Here is a 23,528-nt window from a genome sequence, read left to right on the forward strand (position 1 = left end):
CGATCCTGTAGGGGACTGTCGCTGGGCGAATCTCGCTCTGAGAGTCGCCTGCGCTGCTACCTCCGAGCCCGCGGGGTCGCTATGCCGCGGTACGAATAGGGAGTCCTCGGCAAATTGATTGGCGGGCGGGGTCGGGGAAGGCGGAGGCGGTGTCGCCGGTGCAGGAGCCAGATCCCGAGCTTGAGCCAGAGCTTGAACCTGCGCCTGCGCCTGGACGGTGGCCCGGGCGGCGGCCCTGGCCCCGGCCCCCTACAGAGGCGGCCCCGGCCCCCTACAGAGGCGGCCCCGGCGCGATGGCGGCCTCGGTCTTCTGCTGCCTACGCTGCTGCGGCGACTCCGGGACCGGCCACATCCCGCTGAAGGAGATGCCGGCCGTGCAGCTGGACACGCAGCACATGGGTAAGGAAGGCCGGTCCGCGCTCCTGCCCCCCCATCTCCTTTTTGGGTCAGAAGGAGCTGGCCCTGTCCCCCTTCCCCCAGGTGCTCGGCGCGCCCCGCTCCCGCTGTCGGGAAAAGGCTGCCGGGTGGATTTCGCCCCTCTCCCTCCGGGGTCTGGCTCTAGTGTCAGGTTTGGGGGTCAGAGGTCGGGGGCCAGGGGCAGCTGGGCTCGGCGTAAACCCATACCCAGGTGCTTGTTTTCAAAGGGTTAATGATCTTTGCCCCAAGCAGTCTGGTGGCCCTTCCAGTTTGGGCAGTGAGCCGTGCCAGTGTTCTTGCTGGTTTCACCTGCCCCCACATCAGTCAAGTCCACAAGAATCGATTAAGTGCCTACTGTGTGCGTGCCGTGAGCAGCTGGAGAAAACAAGAAAGACCCCAGACAGTCGCCGCTCTGAGGGAGCCCACGGTGTAGTAGGGGGAGACAGTATACAAACCACCTACAAACAGGGCATATACAGGATAAAATGGAGATAATCAGGAGAGAGAAAGCTCTCATCAGTTATCCCTGCCCTGGGGAAGCTTCCGATCTAATGGAAGGGACAGCGTGCAAACGGCTAAGTACGAGTGAGTGATATACACATGCATTTCACATATATGTATGTATACACGCACATATATATGATAAATTGAAGATAGACAGTGAAGGAATTTGTAAATCTTTCCTGCCCTCAAGAAGCTTTGAGTCTAATGGGGGGGACAACATGCAAACAACTAAGTACAAATTGTGTGTGTGTATTTGTATATACATACACTTACATATATATGCATATATATACACAATTATATGTGTATATATGTATATATATATATATATATATATATATATATATATATGATAAATAGGAGAGAAGGCACTTGTAAATCGTCCCTGACCGCAAGAAGCTTACAGTCTCATGGGGGAGACAGTATGCAAACAGCTGTCTACAAATAAGATATATACAGGAAGATGAGAGTTTTGGGGATATGCAGAATTCATTCAGTCATTCAAATCCTTCTAAGGATTTAATGTAGAAAGCTGAAAAAAACTTCATGTCTTCATAATAGAAACCATTTTCCCACCTGATTTTTTTACTTTTAGCCTTTCTTCAGAGCCCTCCATTTATTTTCCACCCTGCTCATTCTCATAGCTTCCTCTTTCTCTGTTTACTTTATCTTCTTGCAACTTTTCTCTCCACACCTTTTGATGTAATTCTCCCACTCTTAAAGTTTTCCTGATGTTCTATCCACTAAACCTCACTTCATCTTTCTCTTAATCCACTCTTTGAAATGTCACATCTCTTGCTGAGCCTTTACCAATGGAAGCTAACCCATAGCTGCTGTTGTGGTTGTAGTGCAAGACTCCATCCTTTGTGTTCAGCTCTTTTATAGTTTTCTACTTAATCCCTTAAGTAATTTATCCACTATCCTGAATTCAAATGTAGTTATCTTTATGTGGATTTAACCAAATCTATTAGTTTGCCTTAGATTTACTGTATCTTATATAAAACTACATATCTCACTATCTATGGTAAACCTATGAGATGACTGACTCCTGAAATTAGACATTACAAAGACAAAAATTCTTAATTTCCAATAAATCTTTCTCAGTTATTAACTCTTAGCAGTAATTAGCAGTCTTCTGCTTATTTTTCAGTCTTGGTGATATTCTCCCATACTCCCCCCATCCTGCCTACACATAATAGGCACACTGGTGATGTTTGCCACTGGAACATCAATATTAACACCTTTCCTAGAGTTTATGCTTTGGAATACATAGAAAAGACCACGTTGTAATTAGGTCTTTTTGTTACTTCAAGGAAAGAACGCCATAAAATAAAGTCCTTGTTGGATTTATGCTAGGCCATTTCTTTTGAGGTATTCTTTAAAGTGCCAGTATAGTATCCCATATTGGGGATGGGGAGTGGGGGTGAGATACTCATTTGAAACACAAAACATTTAGAACAACCAGCTGTTATTGGAGAAAGAATTTGGCAATGATACTGGAATTTTTAAAATTTTTATTGGAGACAGTAGGTGCTAATGGATCTGTAGTAAACACTGTTCCTAGCTTTGTATAATTTAAAAGAGAGTAGTACCTCTGCCATCACTGTCCCATGCATTTTTGTTGAGACATATGAGCAGCCTTTGTGTATACACTGGTATCTGTGGAATATCAGAACTAGTGAGAAGGTCCCAGCCTGATGAGTTTCCTGAGATCTACATAGGATACCCATAGGATGTTCATAAGACTAGAAGGCATGTAGAAGTTTGGGTATGCATCATTGGAGGGAAACGTACCCACATTGATGACATCACTGTTCCAAATATCTAAGTATTCATAGGTTCATTGATTTAAGAGATAGAAGAGCTCTTAGCAATCTAAAGTCATCTTATCTATTGAATTAAACTAAGAATGTTGCTCACTAGAAATCAATTAGCAGCTGTTGTTTCTAATAAAATGATATAATCTCAATGTCTTTGACAAATTTTCTTAAATAATATATCAATCTCCCTCCCACAAATTTTACTGTTAAGGAAATGGGCCTATAGAGTTTAAGTGACTTATCCATGGTAAAATAAGGTAATAGCAGGGGTGGCTAGGTGGCACAGTGAATAGAGCACCGGCCCTGTAGTGAGGAGGACCTGAGTTCAGCTCCAGCCTCAGACACTTATCACTTACTAGCTGTGTGACATTGGGCAAGTCACTTGACCCTAGTTGCCCTGCCTTCCCCCCTCCAAAAAAAAAAAGGCAAAATAAGATAATAGTTACAGAAGCAGGATTTGAACCCAGATCTTCTGACTCCCAACCCATTATTTCCACTGTACCTCACTGCCTCTGATTCAGAGAGCTGATTCTGTTTGTGTCTTTAGCATTGTTCCCTACTTTGCCCTAGTATTTTGAGGAGGAGTCACATCAAGAATTGACATGTCCAAATCCTGCTAAGCTAATGATAGTGTAATGGTATTACCAAACTCAAATTGTGGCAACATTCCATAGACATTGAGTGGCAACCATTTTCTCCTCACATCAGCAGCATCACATTTTAGAAAGGGTACTATCCTATAGTTTTATCAATTCTCTTCTTATTCCCAGATGCACATGCTTTTCTCAACCAAGATTTAAAGAATTTATATGGTTTTACAATGAACAAGTTTCATTACCAAAATTTAATGTTTCCCAAATTAGCCTTCTACAAAATATATTTTAAGCTAAAATATGTATTTTAAAAGAGCAAAGTACATTTAATGATGGAATTACCAGGATGTTCAGCTGCTCATTTGCAATATTTTGTAATTAACAGCCGTCTTAATGAAAATTTGCTGAGATATATGATTTTCTTTGAATGTTTAGTGGTTCACAAACACAGATGTCTAAAGCATATTTGCCTCTAAACTATGCGGTATAACTATTGGCTTGAAAAATTAGTCTCATTAACAACACATGATTTAGCATGGTTTTTTTTAAGCTACATGTATTAGTTTAAATTAAATTACTTAAGTGCTTGTCTGACAACTGGGTTTACATAGGTTATTTTTGCTCCAGAAGATTTTCTAACTATTAAATATAATTTAGGCAGAATCTCATTTGTTTTGTGGGATCAAAATTAAATAATGTTTTGGTTTCTATCAACAGGTGACTTACATATAAAAATTCAAATGGATATATTTTCTGTCTTTTTCAAAACAGAATTGTTTTTCTAATGGCTGATTGAAATGGAAAACATAATTGTATAATGTTTTTAAATGACTAACAAGTTTGTATTTTTATTTAGGAACAGATGTTGTCATTGTCAAAAATGGAAGAAGGATATGTGGAACAGGAGGTTGCTTAGCCAATGCACCTTTGCATCAGAACAAAAGCTACTTCGAATTCAAAATCCAGTCTACAGGTTGGTTAAGTTGTATTCTATGAAAAGCCTTAAGTATTGAAAATAATGATCAATGTAGGCGATAGAAGATTTGAGGGAGGGCTATAGGATGAGTATATTGATCATTTTCTTTGATCAGGCACATGATAAAGGAAAGGTACATCAGATTTACAAAATGTTTTCCTCACAACCATAGGGCATGAGATAGTCCCTATTTCAGATGAGATAATGTCACGTTTTTGTCACTGAATAAAATGACTCGTGTGAAGCTAAGTGAGACTGAACTTGCTGCAACTCTTGTTGAAATACCCTAAAAACAGTAGGTTTAGGATAATGACAGAATTTGGAAAACTTCAACTTCATTTCTCAGTGTAGGGTATGTTTTTTTTTTTCATTTCAAACTACTCTTACCTAAATAACTCATTATGGCTACAGTGACTTATAATAGTATTGTACTTGGAGAAGTGCAGCATGATTAACATTTTTCTATCAGTCTTTAAGTTCTCTTCAATCTTTCTTATACATTTAAATTAGATCTTTGATCACATGCTACATAATTCTGTTCCCAATCAAAATTGCATACATATGTATATATATAGAGAGAGCAAGTATTTGTCTGATATTTGTTTTCAAAAGTTATTTTAAAATATAGAATTCTTTTTTGTTTTTTTATTTTAAAATTTTATTTTTTTCCAATTATATGTAAAAACAATTTTTAATATTCATTTTTAAATTTTGAGTTCTAGACTCTCTCCCTTTCTCCCATCCTCATTGAAAAGGCAAGCAATTTGATGTAGGTTATACATGTGTAGTCATGCAAAATATTTCCATATTAGTCATATAAAAAAAATGCAGACAAAAAAAACCCTCAAAACCTCACATGCAAAAAATAAAGTAAAAAAGTATGCTTTGATCTGAATTTAAATTCTGCAAGTTCTTCCTCTGGAAGTGGATAACATTTCTCATCATAAGCCCTTTGGGATTATCTTAGATCTTTGTATTGCTGAGAATAGCTAAGTTTTTCATGGTTGATCTTTGTACAATATTGCTGTTAATTGTGTAAACTGTTTTCCTGGTCCTGCTAACTTCACATTGCCATTAGTTCATGTAAGTCTTTCCAGGTTTTTCTCAAAGCATCCTGCTCATTATTTCTTATAGCATAATAGTATTCCATCACAATCATATACCAAAACTTTTTTAGCCATTCTACAATTGATAGGTATCCTCTCAATTTCCAATCTCTGCCACCACAAAAAGAGCTGCTATAAATATTTTTATACATATAGGTTGTTTTCCTTTCTTAAAAAAATTTATTTTTATCTTTTTGGGATATAGACCTAATAGTAGTATTACTGGGTCAAAGGGTATATACAGTTTCATAGCCCTTTGGGCCTAGTTCTGAATTGCTGTCTAGAATGGTTGAATCAGTTCACAACTCCATCAGCAGTGCATTAGTGTTGCAATAAAATATGAAATTCTTAATATGTATAAATAAATCTAAATCTAGACTTTTTTCTTTTTTAGGTTTTGTTTTGTTAGTTGGCTACTTGTGCCCAAATGCCCTTTATTCCCTGTTTATCTCTTTTAATCAGATCTGTTTTTTATTTTGTTTTGTCTGAGATCATGATCAACACCCCTACTTTTTTTTTTTTACTTCAGCTGAAACAAAATAGATTCTGCTCTAGCCCCTTATTTTAACTGTATATGTCTTTGTGTTTTTTGTAAACACTATATTGTAGGATTCTGGTTTTTTATCCACTCTGCTGTCCTTTTCTGTTTTATGGGTAAGTTCATACCATTCACTTTTTACAGTTATGATTACTCACTGTATTTTCCTCCATCCCATTTCCCCCCCTGTTTATGCTTCTCTTTCTCCTTTTGTCCTGTCTCTCCTCAAAAGTGTTTTGCTTCAGACTACCCCCTTCCCCAGTCTACCCTCCCTTCTATCAGTCCTTCTCTTTCTCTTTTTCCCTTCCTCTCCTACTTCTCTGTAGGGTAAGATAGATTTCCAAATCTGAGTGTAAATGTGTATATTATTTCCTCTTTCAGAAAATTCTGATGAGAGTAAGGTTCAAGTGTTGGCCCCCTCCCAGTCTTCCCTTCCATTATGAAAGCTCTTTTGTGTTTCCTTTATGTACAATAATTTACCCCATTCTGTGTCTCTCTTCCCTCTTCTCCCAGTGTATCCATCTTTCTCACCCCTTAATTCTGTTTTTTTTTTATATCATCCTATCACAGTCAACTCACATCTGTGCCCTCTCTGTCTCTGTGTACTCCTACCTACCCTAATAATGATAAAGTTCTTAGGAGTTGCAAGTATGATCTTCCTATAAGGGAATGCAAACATTTTAACCTTTTACTGGGTAGGTGATTCTTGATTGTAATTCTAGCTACTTTGCCTTCCACAATATTGTGTTTCAAGCCCTCTGACCCTTCAGTGTAGAAGCTGCTAAATCTTCTGTTATCCTGACTATGACTCTACAATATTTGAATTATTTCTTTGTGGCTATTTGCAGTATTTTCTCCTTGACCTGGGAGCTCTGAAATTTGACTATAATGTTCCTGGAAATTTTCCTTTTGGGGTCTCTTTCAGGAGGTGATTGGTAGATTCTTTCAGTTCTCTTTTACCCTCTAGTTCTAAGATATCAGGGTAGTTCTCCTTGACAGTTTCTTGAAAGATGATGTCTGGGTGCTTTTTTTTTAATCTTGTCTTTCAGGTAGTCCAAAAATTTTTAAATGATCACTCCTCAGTCTATTTTCCATTTGTTTTTCCAGTGGGATAGTTCACCTTTTCTTCTATTTTGCAATTCTTTTGATTTTATTTCATTATTTCTTGGTGTCTCATGGAGTCATTAGTTTCCAATTACCCAATTCTACTTTTTAAGGATTTATTTTCTTCATTGAGCTTTTGTACCTCTTTTACCATTTGGCCAGTTCTGTTTTTTAGGTATTATTTTCTTCAGTATTTTCTTGTTCTTCCAAGCTGCTGACTTTCTTTTCATAACTTTCTTGGATCTCATTTCTTTTCCCAGTTTTTCCTCTAGCTTTCTTATTTGATTTTTAAAATCTTTTTGAGCTCTTTCAGGAATTCTTTTTGGGCCCATGACCAATCCACATTTTTCTTTGAGGCTTTGCATATGTTGCTGTTTTGACTTCATTGTTTTCTATTGAGTTTGTGTGTTGATCTTCCTTATCACCATAGTTAACTTTCGATGGTCATGTTCTTTTTTTTTTGTTTGTCCATTTTTCTAGCTGTTTCTTGATTTTGAATTTTATGTTAAAGTTGGACTATGTTCACGGTGTGTAGGGGATACTATCCCAGATATCAAGGTTTTTGTGCAGCATTTTTCAGAGCTATCTCTGGGGGTCTATAATTTTTTTGTTTTTCCAAAGTAATATGATCTAAGGAGAGGTATGCTCACTGCTCTTCTGTCCTGTGATTTGGTCACAAATTGTGAGCAACCACAAGTTCTCTTTTCCACCCTGGAACTACGTCCAGGGTCCTCACTCTTGCTAATGTTCCTCTTTGCCCTAGCACTATGATCTGGAACTGCATGAATATGGACAATGCGACCGTCTTGCACCCAGTGCCAGCAAAGGGTTCCCTGTAGTCTTCTGACCATTTATCAGTCCCCCTTACTGTCTGTGGGCTGAGAGCTCCAGTGCTCAGTTGCCCCCCCGAGCCTACTGCTGACTTGCCAGGGGTGGCCAGTGCTGGCCTCCACTCCAGTCTCCACTCTCACCTCGGTGAGAAGACCTTTCCTGCCAACTTTTCAAGTTGTCTTAGGCTAGGAAATTGTTAGGACCAGGCCTTTTGTTGGTTCTGCTACTCCAGAATACGTTTTGCAGTGTTATCTTAAGGTTGTTTGGAGGGGAACTTGGAGAGCTCAGGCTATCTCTGCCTTTACTTTGCCATCTTGACTCCTCCTAGCTCCAAAATGTCTTTTACTTACTTAAGCTAAGACTTATTGTGAAAATATTCACTGTGTATTCAAATATCATATAACTGATAAAACACTTTAAAACTCAGTTACATTCAAGGCATTAGGTTATACTTCCATGCCATATAAACTTTGTCATCAGCTCTCTTCCTCCTGGTATATTAATACTTATTTCACTGCTCTGAGCATTTGTGGTTTAGCTCACTGAGTACTCTGCCCTGATGGAAGTGTGACAGTCCACGAAGCATAGTAAATTCTCTCTCAATTGCTGTGGCTGTAAAACACCTGTCTCCAGCCCTCTGGCCTGTCAAGCCTCTCCAAATTGAGGCTGTTTCATAGATGGTAGACCTGGCTAAGAGAACATGTGCTTAGTATTTAAGAATTCAGTTATCTCTCTGATGCAGGGAGGCATTGGGGTCAGATTTCAGTGGTGAGGAGATATTGATGGGTGGCAAATATTATTTTACTGTATATAGTAGGAGAAGGTGAGACACAGGAACATCAGAGGGACAGAGCTTGAAACAATTCGAGGTTCTTTTTACTGGTTTAAATGTTTGGTTCTTTTTTTTTTTTTGGCTTTTTGGAGGGGGAGGGCAGGGCAATTGGGGTTAAGTGACTTTCCCAAGGTCACATGGCTAGTAAGTGTTAAGTGTCTGAGGCCGGATTTGAACTCAGGTCCTCCTGACTCCAGGGCTGGTACTCCATTCATTGCACCACCTGCTGCCCCAAGTGTTTGGTTCTTTATACTTACTAGGCCATTGGTTCTGAATCTGTTGACCATGGAACAATGGTGCCCTCACAATTATTGCGAGGAGTTTTTGAAACCATGTAAGAACTAAGCATTATCTTTTGTTGTAACCTAAATGTTCAGTGATTCAGTTTATTTTTATGTCTGCTTCATTTCCTAGTACATCTCTTCCCATCTCGCAGAAAGCTATCCCTGGTTAAAAAAAGAAGAAAAGAGGAAAAAAAGTTCAACAAAAATATTTACATTATATGCAGTGTTTGACACTCACAGTCCTGTCTTTGCAAAAAAAAGAAGGGAGAGGCATCCTCCTTTCTTTACAAGAAGTTAAGCTTCTTGGGCATTATAAATTGACAACATTAATTTTAAGTATTTTGTTGTATTATATTCATTGAACCATTGTATACATTGTTTCCTTACTTCTGCTGTCTTCATTTCAGTTAATATAACTCTATGCTTCTTTGTATTCTACATATTAATAATTTCTTACAGTTAAGTACTATTCTTTCATACTCATATGCCAAAAGGCTTTTTTACCATTTCTCAAAGGACATCCACTGTTTCCGCTTCTTTGCTATTATAAAAAGTTAAGCATCATCATTTTGGTATTTATTTTAGTTCTAACATTATATTTAGTGTAGGTGCAGGTACCATCATTGAAGTCTGCAAAATTATTTAAAACTGAAAGTTTGAAGACTATTGTGTTTAACCACAATACAAGGGTTTTTTTTTTTTCCTGATTTTTTTCTTTAGTGCACAGATGTATTGGTACTTGAGATTTATTGAGATAATATATTGTCTCATTTTTCAAGATATTATTTCTTTCAAACTGATTGTCCCTGAAAATTTGACCCATTTCCATAGTTCCTTCAGTTTATTGAGTTATTTCTAATATTATGTTCTTAGGGATCTGGGGCATTGGAGTTGCAACTCAGAAAGTTAATTTGAATCAGATTCCACTTGGCCGAGATGTTCATAGCCTTGTGATGAGGAATGACGGAGCCCTCTACCACAACAATGAGGAAAAGAATAGGTTGCCTGCAAACAATCTTCCACAGGAAGGAGATGTAGTGGTGAGTTTCCTTATGAAATATATTTTCTAAATAATTGTATTTGGATTACTTTTAAGACAGTTCATATTTTTGTCTGAGGAGATTATATTTGAATGCCAGTGCTGGATAGGAGCTAGCAGCCTATGGCACCTGTGCCAGAAATAGTAACTGGTTTGTCTGTTTGCTCTGCTCCTGCTAAACTCCCCGTTGCCTTTAAGATCACTGCTGGCCATGAGTCATTGGCATAGACTGCTCCCTGTTTGGGAGGATCAGTGGCAGGTTATGACGTGTATTAAACAGCCCTATCTCTGGCATTCTTGAAGGAAATGAGCAGAACCTTGCCATAAGATTTTACAAAGGTTGCTGACCCTTGTGTTAGGGTGTCATCTTAAGTACTTCTGAGATGGGAACTTGTTTAAGATATATGATTTTACTTAATTACCATCTTTTAGAGAATCATGCCAGCTTACCAGAGAAATTGGTTTTCATGGGATTGAAGTTCCCTTCATCAAATTTTCAGAACTGTGTATAGACATAGAATTGTGATTTCAAAACTTTTTTGTTTTGTTGCAAACACAAGCCCAGACTATAAACTGTTGTTGCTGTTTCCACTCCTTTACAACTATTTCTCGTTAATATTTAGCATAGATTGTTTTATAGTTTGGAGCAATTAGGAGAAGACTTCCTAGATTTAGAAAAGATTTAATACTCCCCTTGTATTTTGTGTTCTACTAAAGTTATAAATATTAGCTTGATAGAAACATTTAGTAAACGAAGCAGTTTACAGCAAAGGTAGCAGCGGTAAAGTAAATCTAAGAAAGTATCAGAAAAAGAACAAAGTATAGAAACCAGTTTAGGGTAGATGCTGTTTCCTCCATTTTGCTGTTAACTATAAGCTGTTTTTAAGTCTTATAAAGGCTTTGGAATTCTGTTTTTTAAGGGAAAAAAAAGATGGAAAAATATTTTTTTTAAAGAGATGGAAGGTTTTAACCATTTCTAAGTATCTGCTTTTCCCAGTTTCCCCATTTAAATGTTATACAGTAATTGGTTCTGTGTTTGGGTTTCATTTATTTAGATCATTGCCATATGTCCACAGCATGGAACATCCTTTCTCAATTGGTTATTTTTTAGGAGACGATTTTGAAGTTAAATGGATACTGTCAACCTGTTTAGACTACAAAGATGAAGTTAAAACATAAGAAAGGATAATAAGTAACAAATGTTTTTCTTTGTTGACTCATTGAACCTCATCCTTAACTTGGTCTTGCCCTCCTGTCTTTACTCCCTTGCCATGAAAATCAAGTTCTGAAGTTGTACTGACTGACATCACAGACTGCCAGATTTAACCAACTATTAGTGAGCCAGTCAACATGATCAAATCAGACTTGAGCTTTTGTGCCAGTTTGGATAAAAGGAGGACCAATGACAATGAAGTGTAAGAAGGGTCAAGGAATTAGAAGAGTAAAACATTTGTTACTTGTTATCCTTCCATGTTATGGTAACTTCATCTTCATAGCCTAAACGTTTGTAACAGTTAAGAACAAATTTTACCAAATTGCCAACAGTAGCATTGGAAAAGTAGAATGGATTGCAGGGCCAGAAAAACATTTTCATATGTGGACAGTGTTATAGCTTATATGCTTTGTTCAGCATTAGGTTCATGAAAACTGAGCTTTCTGTATCTGGACAAATAAATGTCAGGAATTTATTTCTGCAGTGTTCAATCCTCAGGAACTCTGTTATAGGCACTCAGGGCAAAGTTCCTTAGGCTTATTGTTTTCTCTCTTACATATAATTTTTGAAGAGTGTAAGTTCTATTCTAAAAACACATTTTCAGTTTCAGTTTGGAGAATTTTTATTTATAATGTGTGTTGTAAAATTTTTACCAAAAATTTCTATGTAATTGATTATGAATCTGAAGTATATAGAGTGAAGCTATTTTTTGTCAGTGATGTTAGTATCATAATGCTTATAGACAGAGAACTGATTTAGATAAATGCAAAGGTTTTGTTTTTATTTTGGGCAGAAGTGAGAGGGAGTAAATGAATGCTTGTTAATTGAAAAATAATAATAGCAATTTTTTTAAAACAATTGGCTTAGACTTAGAAATATGTTTCTTACATCCTTATCCCCTTTTTTCCCTTGATGTTGTACCATTTGTTCTCACTTTATAAATTTGTGTTTGTGAGGCTAGCCCTCCAGATTATGCTTCTTCCTTCTTTCTTTTCCTACAGTTAGGCAGTGCTGCCACCATGTGGGCAATAGTTTTTGTTATGGCCTCATTCTAAACAGCTATGCTCATACATGTAAAAAGGATATTGTACTTTTCCATTAAATTACGTTTTTTTATATAAAAGTAGAATTCTTTACTAAAACGAGTTAAATGTGACTGGGTATCTCTAATTACTACTACTAATGAATCACATTTAAATAGGCTATATGCAATATAGAGAAAAATTTAATACTTTCTCAGTAGAGTACTGACATACAATTAGGTACCTTTTTCACTAAGCAATCACTGCTGACTCTAAGATTTGAGTAATAACACTTCTTTCTACCGTATTTTGAGTCTCTTCACTTGGAGTTAGATCCCGAAAGCAAATTTAGGGGTGGCATAAGTCACAGTCTACTTTTCCTCTGGCTGCTAGTCCTTACTATATGGTCTGGATTAGGCAGAAGGTAGGCGGGGCCATGGCATCAGCTCCTGGTGCTGTAGGGCACCCTCCATAGGCTTCCCCTTAAGCAGCCCCACAAGACAACTGCCAATGTGTAATTTGGAGAGAAAGGCCATGAGGCCCCACGGTGAGGGTTCTTTCTTGTGGTTTGCCAAGCAGATTTCCATTCCTGTCCCAACTCCCATCTGGTATTTGTGTTCTGAAGACAGTTGGTCCTTTATCAATTAGTTCTTCTCTCCAGAGGAGATAAATGACTTGTTTTTAAAGGAAACCACGCCTCTTTCTTTTAAAAGGACCATGCTGGTCTTTCCAATTAAAAGAAATTCATGCTAATAAGAACATAACTTGTAAAACTTTTAATAAAAGAAACATTTAAAGGAAGCATAAGGATTTTGAAAAAAGCTAAGACTTTTTTCCACAAATATACTTAATCTACATTTTTTAGGTAAGTCACAAAAATTATCCTTTTTACATGCATTATTTGAAATGAATTTACTTAGAAGGAAATACTTTTTAGTTAGTCCTGTGATTATAGTTTTTCTGGAAACAAGGTTTAAGATAAAGCTTAATTTTTACCTTTCATCTTCTAGGCTATTCCTGCTTTTTCTCTTTTTATAGCTTTAGAATTTTCCCAGCTTACTTTGAGCCACTTAAGCTTTATAATATAGCTGACTTTTTTTGAAACTAATACTAATTTCAAAAGACCTGAATTCAAATCCCAGCTCTGATATTTACTGCCTGTGTGACTCTGGGTACCTCCCTTGGCCTCAGTTTCCTTATCCATAAAATGTTGGACTAGATAACTTCTAAGGTGCCTTCCAGTTCTAAACTGATTATGTATTCATAATTTTAATTCATTTTTACCTGATGTTTTAAACTTTACAGAGCACTTTCTTCGTGATCACCTTATAAGGAAAGTTGTACAATTATCGTCAACCAAATTTTATAGATGAGAAAATTGTGTCAGTGACTTGCCTTAGGCTACACAGGCAAGGAAATGTCTGAAGTTGAATTTTAGCTATGTCCCCAGGCACTTAGTGTCCTTCACTTTCCACTACACCACATTGCCTCTAAGCAAAAAGAAACATCAGCATACATACTAGTATAACAAGTGGAGGGGCACAGGAGCATTTGTAACACTTTGAAAACTTTAAGAGGTGATAAACTACAGTTGTGATAGCCATAATGAGTATTGTTCACTGGAAATTAGTTTTTATGCATAGAAAGCAGTAACTTTTAGCTTGAATTTAAAGAAGATCTCTCTACTTGTTACTTTACTTATATGTAATTTTTAAGAGTACAAAGCACTAAAAGTTCACATTATATAGCTACTTTGCTACAATTTAAACTGGATATTTGATAACTATTATGGTTGCTTTGTGTTTTAAACCAGTTTTAATGTAATCAAATTGTTTTATAGCTAAACTTATTCTCCTCAAACTTTTTAATCCTTAATGAAAGCATTAGTGATAGACCCTATGGTCATGTGACTCTTTCTTGCCTAGTTTTTTGTATTTGTGCCTCCCTCCAACAAAGGATCTAGTCTGTTTTCTGGAAGATGCATTTTTTGTGGTGATAATGGGAAAATACATCCCATCATTTTCAGCTTGATTATAAAGGATATACTTGTTAGAATCTATTGTTTTTTTTAAGTATTGTACATTAAAAGACTTTAAAAATTTCTACTTTACTCCCTAGGGTATTACATATGACCATGTAGAATTGAATGTTTATTTGAATGGAAAGAATATGCACTGTCCAGCATCAGGTATACGAGGAACAGTATATCCTGTTGTATATGGTAAGCTAAGAATCTAAATTTTTGTTCAGCTTTTTGTTGTTCAGTTCATTTCAGTAATGTCCAGCTCTTCATGACCTCATTTAGGGCTTTCTTGGTAAAGGTACTGGAATGGTTTGCCATTTCCTTTTCCAGCTCATTTTATAGGTAAGGAAACTGAGGCAGACAGTTAAGTGACTTGCTCAGGGTCACACAGTTAGTGTCTGAGACCAGATTTGAAATCAGGTCTTCCTGACTCTAGGTACAGGGCCCTGCTGTCTACTGTGTCACCTACCTGCCCTTTTTGTTCAGCATTCGCATTAATTTTCATAACAGTTATATTTAATATGTATGAGTTTTATAGAGTATTCAGTAGAGTATGTTGATAGGCATTTAAAGGATTTAGTTTTTTTGAATTTGTTTTCTCTGTAGATTAAAAATAAGTCTCTTAAAATATTTGTCAAGTTCAGTAATTGTGCTTAAATTTATAATTTAGGCTTTTTTTTTAACCTCTGGTCCCTGCCCTTCTGGAACTTAAAGTTTAGCAGTCACATATACATTTTATAAAACAAGCCAGCTGACCGGGGTTCAGATCCCACCTCTGAGCCTTAGTACATGTGTGAAGTTGGGCATGTCACTTACCCTCACTGGACCTCAACTTTCTTATCTGGGGGGGTTTGAAGTGGCCTCTGAAGTCCTTTTCCAGATTCAGGGTCTGTGATTCTTTGAAGTCTTCATCCACAAGGAAGCTCAAGAAAGGCTTCCTGGATGGAACAATGTTCTTTTGGGCTTTAAAGTATGAGTGAGGATACAGTGCAGGAAAAGGTGAGGAGGGAAGGCAGCATTCCAGACAAAAAAGTATGGAGTGCCAAGCAGTTTAACAGGAAAAAATGCTTTACCTTAATATGATGGAACAAAGTCATAGTGTAAGTAAGGAAAGAATTATACTTCATTAGATTAGATTAGTGTAATTAATGACCGTTAGCATCCTCCCTTGAACCTTCTGATTTGAAGAGTAGAGGCTTACTCTGTTAGGAATTGAGCCCACTCTTTCTTCTTGAAGAGACGTGGAGAAATTTTGTTTGTTTGTTTTGGGGTTTTGGTTTTTTTTTGTCTTAGATATAATTTCTGCTCTCTGAGTCCCATACAGATTGCCGGTGTCATCTTAGTGGGTATTTTAAGATAGAAGTAAATTAAATGAAAATCCCTTTGCAAAGTTTTCCCTGAAGACGAAGTTTACCTTTATGTTCTTGGTGTGGTGATATTTCAGAATTCTTAACCTTACCGAAAATGGTTATGAAGAGGCACAGTGTGGAGTGGATGGAGCTCTGGAATCAGAGGCGGGCAGACTTGGGTCCAAATACTTTCTCACACTAGCTGTATGGCACTGAGCTAGTCACTGAGCCATCCTGGAGCTCAGCTTCCTCATTTGTAAAATGAGAGGGTTGTATTTTGTGGCTTCTGAAATCCCTTTCCTGCCCTAATGCTGTGTAAGAACCTACAAAACAGTTCTCTGTCACTAATTAGATATCCCCTGACACCTGCATTAACAAGTGGGGTAGTAGGTGAATCAGTCAGCAAGCATCTATTAAGCCCCTCCTATGTGCCAGGCACTGTGCTTTGTTAATGTGTGAGTTTTTAAAACATTATCATAGCCCACTTATTAGAAAAAAAGGAGGGGTGGCTAGGTGGTGCAGTGAATAGAGCACCAGCCCTCGTGTCAGGAGGACCTGAGGTCAAATCCAGCCTCAGATACTTAACACAAAAACTAGCTGTATGACCTTGGGCAAGTCACTTAACCCCAATTGCCTTACCCTCTCCCCTCCAGAAAGCAAAAAAAAGAAAAAAGGAACCTTCATCAAAAACAAATGAAACTTTGCACATAGTAACCTCACCTGCCTTTTTAGAAGTCTTCTTTGAAAGTTTTCAGTGCCGTGCATATTCTTCAAATAACACATTTTTATTGGGGTTCTTAGTTTAGATCTTTGTTAAAGTTGACAAGTTCTGTTGATTCTCCCTCCAGGATAGCTGCCAAATTTGCCCTTTTCCAGTCCTGTGGCCATACCTAATATAAACCCTCCACAGGTCTTATCCATTAGCCTCTGGTTGGGCTCCTCCCTCCCTTAAACCTACCTTCTCTTCGGGGCTGCAGATTGCTATTTCTGAAGTGTAGGTCTGCCTCTGAAAAAGCTCCAGTGCTCTCCGTAGCCTCTGGGTTAAAATACAAACTCCTCTATTTGGCCATGAAAGCCCTTGACTGTGTGCCCCCAACCTCTTTTTGCAGACTGATTTCCCACCCTCTCTCACACACTGTATGTTCCAGACAGACTGCCCTGCTCGATGTTACCGGACACAACATTCCCTTCCCACCTCTGTGCCACCTTGTGCTTCACATTATTTTGTATTTCTTTGTTACCCATACTGTGTTCCCGATCTGTGGTGTGTGTTGTGTCCTCCCTTCCTCCCACCCAGTAAATTGTTTGCTTCTTGGACAGCAGCTTTTTCTGTGTTTATCTTCCTAGCACCTAGAGTAATGCCAGGCATGCGCCATAGTAAGCTCTTGTTGTATGCACATAGTGGCATATTTACTGTTCTTCACAGAACACATAATATATTTGTCTGCTGGTTTATTAATTATTATATTAAGTGTGTTAGGTAAAAATATGTCAATGTAGTTAAACAAAATTGACCTCATTATATTAGTTTTATTAGCTCTGAAGTAACCTTTAACCTTTTAAAGGCTTAAGAATACTTTGTTATTACTATACTGTGATATGAGAGAGGACATGCTGTAAAGACTAATCAGTGTCTTAAGCCCTTATTCAGTACCACAAAAGTAGGAAAATTCCAGTCGCAGGCATAATTCTTTTCTTCATCGTTAAGTCATATAGAACAAAGTATTTTTTTAAGGTCATTGATATCGTCAAGAAACTTCTACACACATAGAAAAGAAAATAAATATTAACGTGTGGAAGCTTAAAGAAATGAGTTCATGATAGCTTTGGAATCTGACCTTTTGTCATTTGTCTGTTTTGCACATTTTCTCAACACACTAAATACAAGTTTGAATCAAATCTTGGCTTTGTTAGCCTCTGTATCTCTTAACAGTGAGGTGAAGGGAGGGAAAGTTTAGTCATAGGCTCTTAGAATTTCAGAATTGAAACCCTGTTTTGTTGTTGAAATTTATAATGATGTTATAGGATTTTCCAGTCATAATGATAGATACTGATTGAACACAGTCTGCAGTTTACCATATGTAGCAGGCTGAGAAGTTACAGAAGGACAGTTCGGCATATTTATACTGGCAGAGAATCATATCCGAGAAAAAATAGCACAGAATCCCCATCCATGCTCCCAGGTGGAAAGGCACACAGATGGGAGTCCAAGGGAGAACACGGGCAGCGTGTCTGGAGCACAGTTGGGTTTATATAATTGTAACTGGGCAAATTATTGGCACCTTAGGGAAACCAGAAAGTTTGCAGTTGTTAGAAGACCTACAGCTCATAAAGAAGAATTCTAAATTGAGGCAATAGCTGGTTAAATGCCATAATAGGGTACTCAGAAAGAGAATTATATACAAATGATGTTTGGGGAAATCTTTAATGTCATTACAGGGATACTTTGGACACAAGCAAGTATCCAGATGTTTGGTTATAAGGAACAGGATTAGAACTGTGGGATTAAATAAGGCCAGCCCACAAAGTATTATCAAGGACGAGGCAGAGTTAGTGCAATAGATATCCTCTGGAATTGAGGTGATTCTTCCTTCTTTGTTTATGATATTTTGCAAACTGTTGTGGCCCAGCTGAGGATACAGGCAGCAACTGCGTATCCAATCCACTACAGTAGATAACCTACGCACTGGTTTTCTACAGATTGCCTGGTTACTTACCCCTTGGAACTTAGTTGTCCCTGTTCTCTCAGAGTTTTCCCTATCATGAATTTTGGAACCAGTGTAGCTTCTCACCAAACTGTGTACAAGTATGGTCTCTTCTTCTCCAGTGCATTATTGCTGAATTTTTTCTAACTCAAGAAAATTCCTATATCAGAGGAAATAAGAAAAGTGTTAGAATTAATCACATTGACCCCCTTTGATTGCTTTTGTATTTTCTTGTCTCTGATTTCTTCTTCTCTGATCTCTCAGATAAAGCAAAGAAAATCTCAAGTACGTTATACACTTAATTTTTTTTCCTGTACTTATGCTTTCCCCTATTGTCTTGGATAATTAAGAGTTGACTATATATGTTTATCTTTATTTTATGTGGGATTAATTTAAATCAGATAAACTTTTTTTTTTTGGCTTTTGGATTTAGTTAATTCCAAAAAGAGTAGTTTGTATAATCCTGTTTCTTTGAGTCTGTTAGATTAGGGCCATAAAGAAAGCAACATTTTAAGAGAGTTTTGGAGCAGTACCTATCAACTTAGCAATTTTAGTTACATGAATTTAATGACAAGGTCACTGGAAGTGAACATGGTGACATATAAATGTTTCATAATATGGTCAGAACAGTGAATATTTGTACTTTACTCAGTGGCTAAGGTTATCATTGTGTTGTTGTTGTTTTTTTTTTTACCAGTAAAGGTTTTCAGTGAATTTAAGTTACTTCTGAAAATCATCCCAAAAGGATTTATCTTTGGAGTGCAAGAATGAGAGTTTAAACTAGATTTGTGTGAAATGCTTTTCTTGTATTTTGAATAAACATGAAAGTAATTTTCTCCCAAGAGCCCTATTGTTTGTATAATAGGAAAGTGATTTAATATGCAGGATGTTTAACCTGATAAGTCAAACTTGGTATTGTTCATTTAGAATTAATTTTATAAGCAATCACCCAGCTGTCTTCTCACTGGTGCATAGTAAACATTAATAAGTGCTGGTTTAGTAAAACTGATTCATTGATTGATTGACTGAGAGGTTCAGTGACTTGCTTAGGGCCACGTGGCCAGGATATGTCAGTCAAGACTTGAACCTAGGTCTCCCTGATTCCAAGGCTACCTCTCTAGCAACTTCACCACACTACTTTTCTTTATGTGTCATCGTGTGTGTGAAATGTGTATTTCTATCCAAGGGGAAAATATTTTAATTGCTTTATCCTAACTCTTTTCTATAATAAAACTCAAAACTTTACTTTTGTAAGTAAACTTTCTTAGTTTCTTTGGCTTAGGCTTGAATGTGTGTCAAAGATAAGAGGACAGTGTATGCTGATTAATTGAAGTCCTTTTTGCATTCTAAGATCATTCCAACTAAGTGAACATGATAACAGCTGTGACTTGTGACAGTAATTTACATAGTAGTAGAAATTTTTTTGAAAATTTATAAATCGTTTCCTTTTTTAAAGAGATGGAATACTCTCTAAATTGTGTAAACATCTGTGGTTTACAAGTGAATACTTAGAGGTATTTTTAACTCATGTATAATATAATTAATATAATATATAATTCACCTCAATTGTTACCACTGTTATTTCATTCTAAGTAATAGATGTAGTATCAACTATGTGCACTCTTGAACTTTATTTCATTCATTTCTATTGTATGTGGAAATGATGGAAGTATGGGAAGATATAAAAAGGGAATGTGTAATATAAAAGGGAACATAGAAAATGTAATCCTGGGTCTTAGAGCTTCGCCAGGATGCAAATGACTTTGCCACATATTCAGTTCTAATTGATGCTAAAGGCAGGTTTTCTTGTTTGAAAATCACATACCTTTTCATGTGGTTGAAAATGTTGCCAACCCCTCCTGGCCACCTTTATGGCACTTTCCCTGTTTCACCTTATTCATGTTTTGTCTGTTCATTACCACAGATGTTAGAACTTGAGATTCACCCAGCTACAATTCGCAAAGGAGGAACCTTTTCTTTTTAGCCATCACTGGCCACAGCCAGTTTAGATGTGGTTTTTGAAAGTTTATATTTTGGGAAAATGATAATGATCTAAAAATAAGATACCGATTAAAAGGTTTAAAAATGTTTAAGAAAGTTTATTTGAGGGGCAGGTAGGTGGTACAGTGAATAGAGCACTGGCCCTGAAGTCAGGAGGACCTGAGTTCAAATTTGGCCTCAGATATTTGACACTAGCTATATGACCTTGGGCAAGTCACTTAACCACAATTGCCTTGCCTTTCCCCCTCAAAAAAAAAGTTTATTTGATATTAAAGATTAGAATATTAATTAGTATGTACAAAGGTTTTGTGGTTCTGCACCTGTGTCTTCCTAGACTTATTTTACAGATCAAAACAGATTCAATACCTTTTTCTGTTTTTTTTCCTGATAATATTGTCATCATAGGAAATAATAATGTATTTCATAATCATTTATGCTTTATTAAACTATATTACAATAATATGTTCTAATTTAATATCTGTTTCTTTCCTTTAGTTGATGACAGTGCGATTTTGGATTGTCAATTCAGTGACTTTTACCATATTCCTCCAACTGGTTTTGAAAAAATATTATTTGAACAACAAATCTTCTGAATATTACTTGCATTGAAAACTTCTACCCCTACGATATTCCCCTCAAAACATTTACTATTATCTTAATAAAGCCTCACTTGATCCATAGGAAGTACATTCTCTGTTTTTAATAAATGTTTGTGAAGTTATCTGAGGAACCAATAGGTTAAACACAGCAGCAGGATTGTGATTTAAAATGCTAGGTTGTGTTTTGTGATGTGAAAACTTGCATTTTGGACATTTTGATTCGTCTATGTATAAATGGAAATTCACAGACAGTATTAAATGAAAATTTGGATGATCATGACAATTAGAAAGGAAATTTGTTTCTTACCTGAGACACTTGGCTTAAGTCATAGAAATAAAGTCAATTGTGATTTTATTCATTCTGAAGTTTGTACCTTGTTAAAAAGAGAAGCGCTAAGTTTGTCTGCTGTCCTTGTCTTCTTTTATTGTGTCCTTTTTGTGTACAGAATGAGGAGTGACAAATAATGTACAATTTACTGCCAGTTTTTTTCCAGCATGTGTATTCAGTATAAAAGTTGCTCTTTTGCATAAATGTTAAATTTATGTTTAATTTGTTTCATTGCTTTGTATTTGCTTTATGTAAGAAATAATAGAATTATATATTTTTAATAATTGTCAAACATTATTATGTTGAATGTGAAAAAGCAAAACTGAACACAAGAAATATTTATGAAGACCACCACGCTGTATTATTCTGCTCTCAGTGTAATTATGGATTGATCAGTGATGTAGTGTACACTGGTAAAACAATGGAAAATGATGATGAAACTTTACACTTGAACTGTAAATCATAGTATCCTTTTCTGGAATATTTTATTTAAATGTCTTGTTTTTCTGCAATGAACAATAAAATGAATAATGGTTAAGGTGGAATTCAATACCACAACTCACTACTGAAAACACATTCTTTTTAATTTGTGAGATATATATGATGAACCCAGTTTGCCCTTGTATACTAGGAGACACATCTCAGAATTTGGAAAGAACACTGCACAAAGTCAGAGGACCCACGTTCAAATCCTGCCACTGCTACTGATTAGCTGGATGGTTTTGATGAAGTCATTTCATTTCTCTGGTCTGCAGAGCCCTCATCTATAGCATCAAGGACTCTCAAGTCCCTTGCCCCATCTCTGTCCTATATGTTTATAATAGAGGGAAGTGAGTCCTTCCTGAATGCACCTAGATTTTGTTCTTTACTCTCTAAGGCGAAATCATTGTAGTTTAGCAAACTAAATGCAGAGTAGATTAAAAAAAATAGTGGTCACCTCTTTTGGTCCCTACCTTTCACAAATGAAGATATTGAGATCCAGAGTGGTGGAAGTAAGTTTGCAGCATCCTGTAAGAGCTCAGGCAGAGCTAATTCTAGAACCCAAGTCTCCAGAATCCTAGAGCAGCAGCACTTTCTTCTCTGCATAGTACCGACAGTCCCAAGGGGCTGAGGAACCTTGGGGAGTGGAAAAGAATCTGTGCTGCTTCTCACTTTTGCTCTGACAAAGCAGAGAGGAGAATTCTGTACACACGCACACACACACACACACACACACACACACACACACACACACCACTTAATATAACCTAGCAAAGCATTCCTGAAGGTTTATGATAGACTGATCCATTTGATGGGAAAAGCTGGCAAAATGTTTACAGCAGTAATAATTTGAGGTCTTCTAAAATCTTAGATATGCTCTCAGAAGGTTTATGAAGGAGTTGAACTGAACTCAGTTCACATATTAGTTTGTGACTTTGTATTAATACATAAAGGGCATAGTCACTTAAAAAAATTGTCTATTACTTACATCAATTTACTTTTTAGTATATCCCTCCCCTCTTTTTTAGCCAGGGAATCCATGCCTTGTAACAAAAATTTTGAAAGTGGTTCAGCAAAACTAAACAACATATCTGTCTGACAGTTTTTGCAGTCCATAATCCCACCTCCACAGTGACGGGAGGGAGAAGTTAGAACCGCATTTGGAAGTAGTCTTAGCTTTCACTTACGTAGTGTTTTATCACTAGAAAGCCCCTTTGCAATCGTGTCACGTGAGCCTAACCAACAACCCTGTGAATTAGGTCACACATGAGCAGTTAGCTTCTTGCCCGAGTGATGAACACCAGGTTTGGAGCACGCCACTTTGTGTCTGTCTACATCTTCCTGTCTTTACAATGTTACAGTTAGAAAAAGCAGCCGTTGGGAAAAATTCACTCCATCAAAACTGTCTTCCACCAAACATGTGGTACTGAAAATGACACTCTGTGTCAGAACTTTCTTAACTTCTGGCTTCCCAGTCTTTCTCTGGGAACACTTTTGAGATAACTTACAAAGGAAGCAGTCCTTTAGGTGAGCAGAGAAATTCATTTGGCACAATCACATAACTTAAATTTTTGGTGCTAATAGGAGATGTAAGTGCACGTTCATTTTAGGAATTTAAAGTCAAGTTCCAGCTGTAGGGTGTCGAGTTCAATATATTTTTGTTGTTTGTTAATTCCATCCTGATACATTGGGTAATGAATATTTCATAAAAACCAATATACCAAGCTAATTTAGCCATCTATGCCAACGTTGAAACTCAACAGT

At 36.9% G+C, this 23,528-nt stretch overlaps 1 protein-coding gene across 3 annotated transcripts; it reads left to right on the forward strand.

Moving 5' to 3' along the window:
- The first annotated feature begins 154 nt into the window (after positions 1 to 154).
- SPRYD7 (SPRY domain containing 7) lies at positions 155 to 21,829 on the forward strand. Of its 3 annotated transcripts, none has more exons than XM_069063617.1 (5): positions 155 to 399; positions 4,191 to 4,307; positions 9,879 to 10,045; positions 14,398 to 14,500; positions 20,853 to 21,829. In XM_069063617.1, exons 1-5 carry the CDS (start codon positions 294 to 296, stop codon positions 20,948 to 20,950), a joined length of 591 nt encoding a protein of 196 aa, XP_068919718.1. In that variant the 5' UTR covers positions 155 to 293; the 3' UTR covers positions 20,951 to 21,829. The 3 variants fall into 3 exon arrangements, with proteins under 3 accessions (XP_068919718.1, XP_068919721.1, XP_068919719.1); XM_069063618.1 differs by lacking the exon at positions 155 to 399 and adding an exon at positions 954 to 1,002; XM_069063620.1 differs by lacking the exon at positions 14,398 to 14,500.
- Positions 21,830 to 23,528: the final 1,699 nt, after the last annotated feature.

The sequence above is a fragment of the Petaurus breviceps genome, unplaced genomic scaffold (genome assembly GCF_028583685.1).
Source record: "Petaurus breviceps papuanus isolate PSGF00001 unplaced genomic scaffold, PetGlider_PUasm1.0 90594, whole genome shotgun sequence".
In the NCBI taxonomy this organism is placed as follows: domain Eukaryota; kingdom Metazoa; phylum Chordata; class Mammalia; order Diprotodontia; family Petauridae; genus Petaurus; species Petaurus breviceps.

Excerpts from the sequence above, each read along its gene's own strand:
- SPRYD7 (XM_069063617.1), top strand. The coding sequence starts at position 294 with ATGGCGGCCTCGGTCTTCTGCTGCCTACGCTGCTGCGGCGACTCCGGG. Across the intron at positions 400-4,190 it reads GCTGGACACGCAGCACATGG|GAACAGATGTTGTCATTGTC; the intron begins GTAAGGAAGGCC and ends ATTTTTATTTAG. Across the intron at positions 10,046-14,397 it reads CACAGGAAGGAGATGTAGTG|GGTATTACATATGACCATGT; the intron begins GTGAGTTTCCTT and ends TTTACTCCCTAG.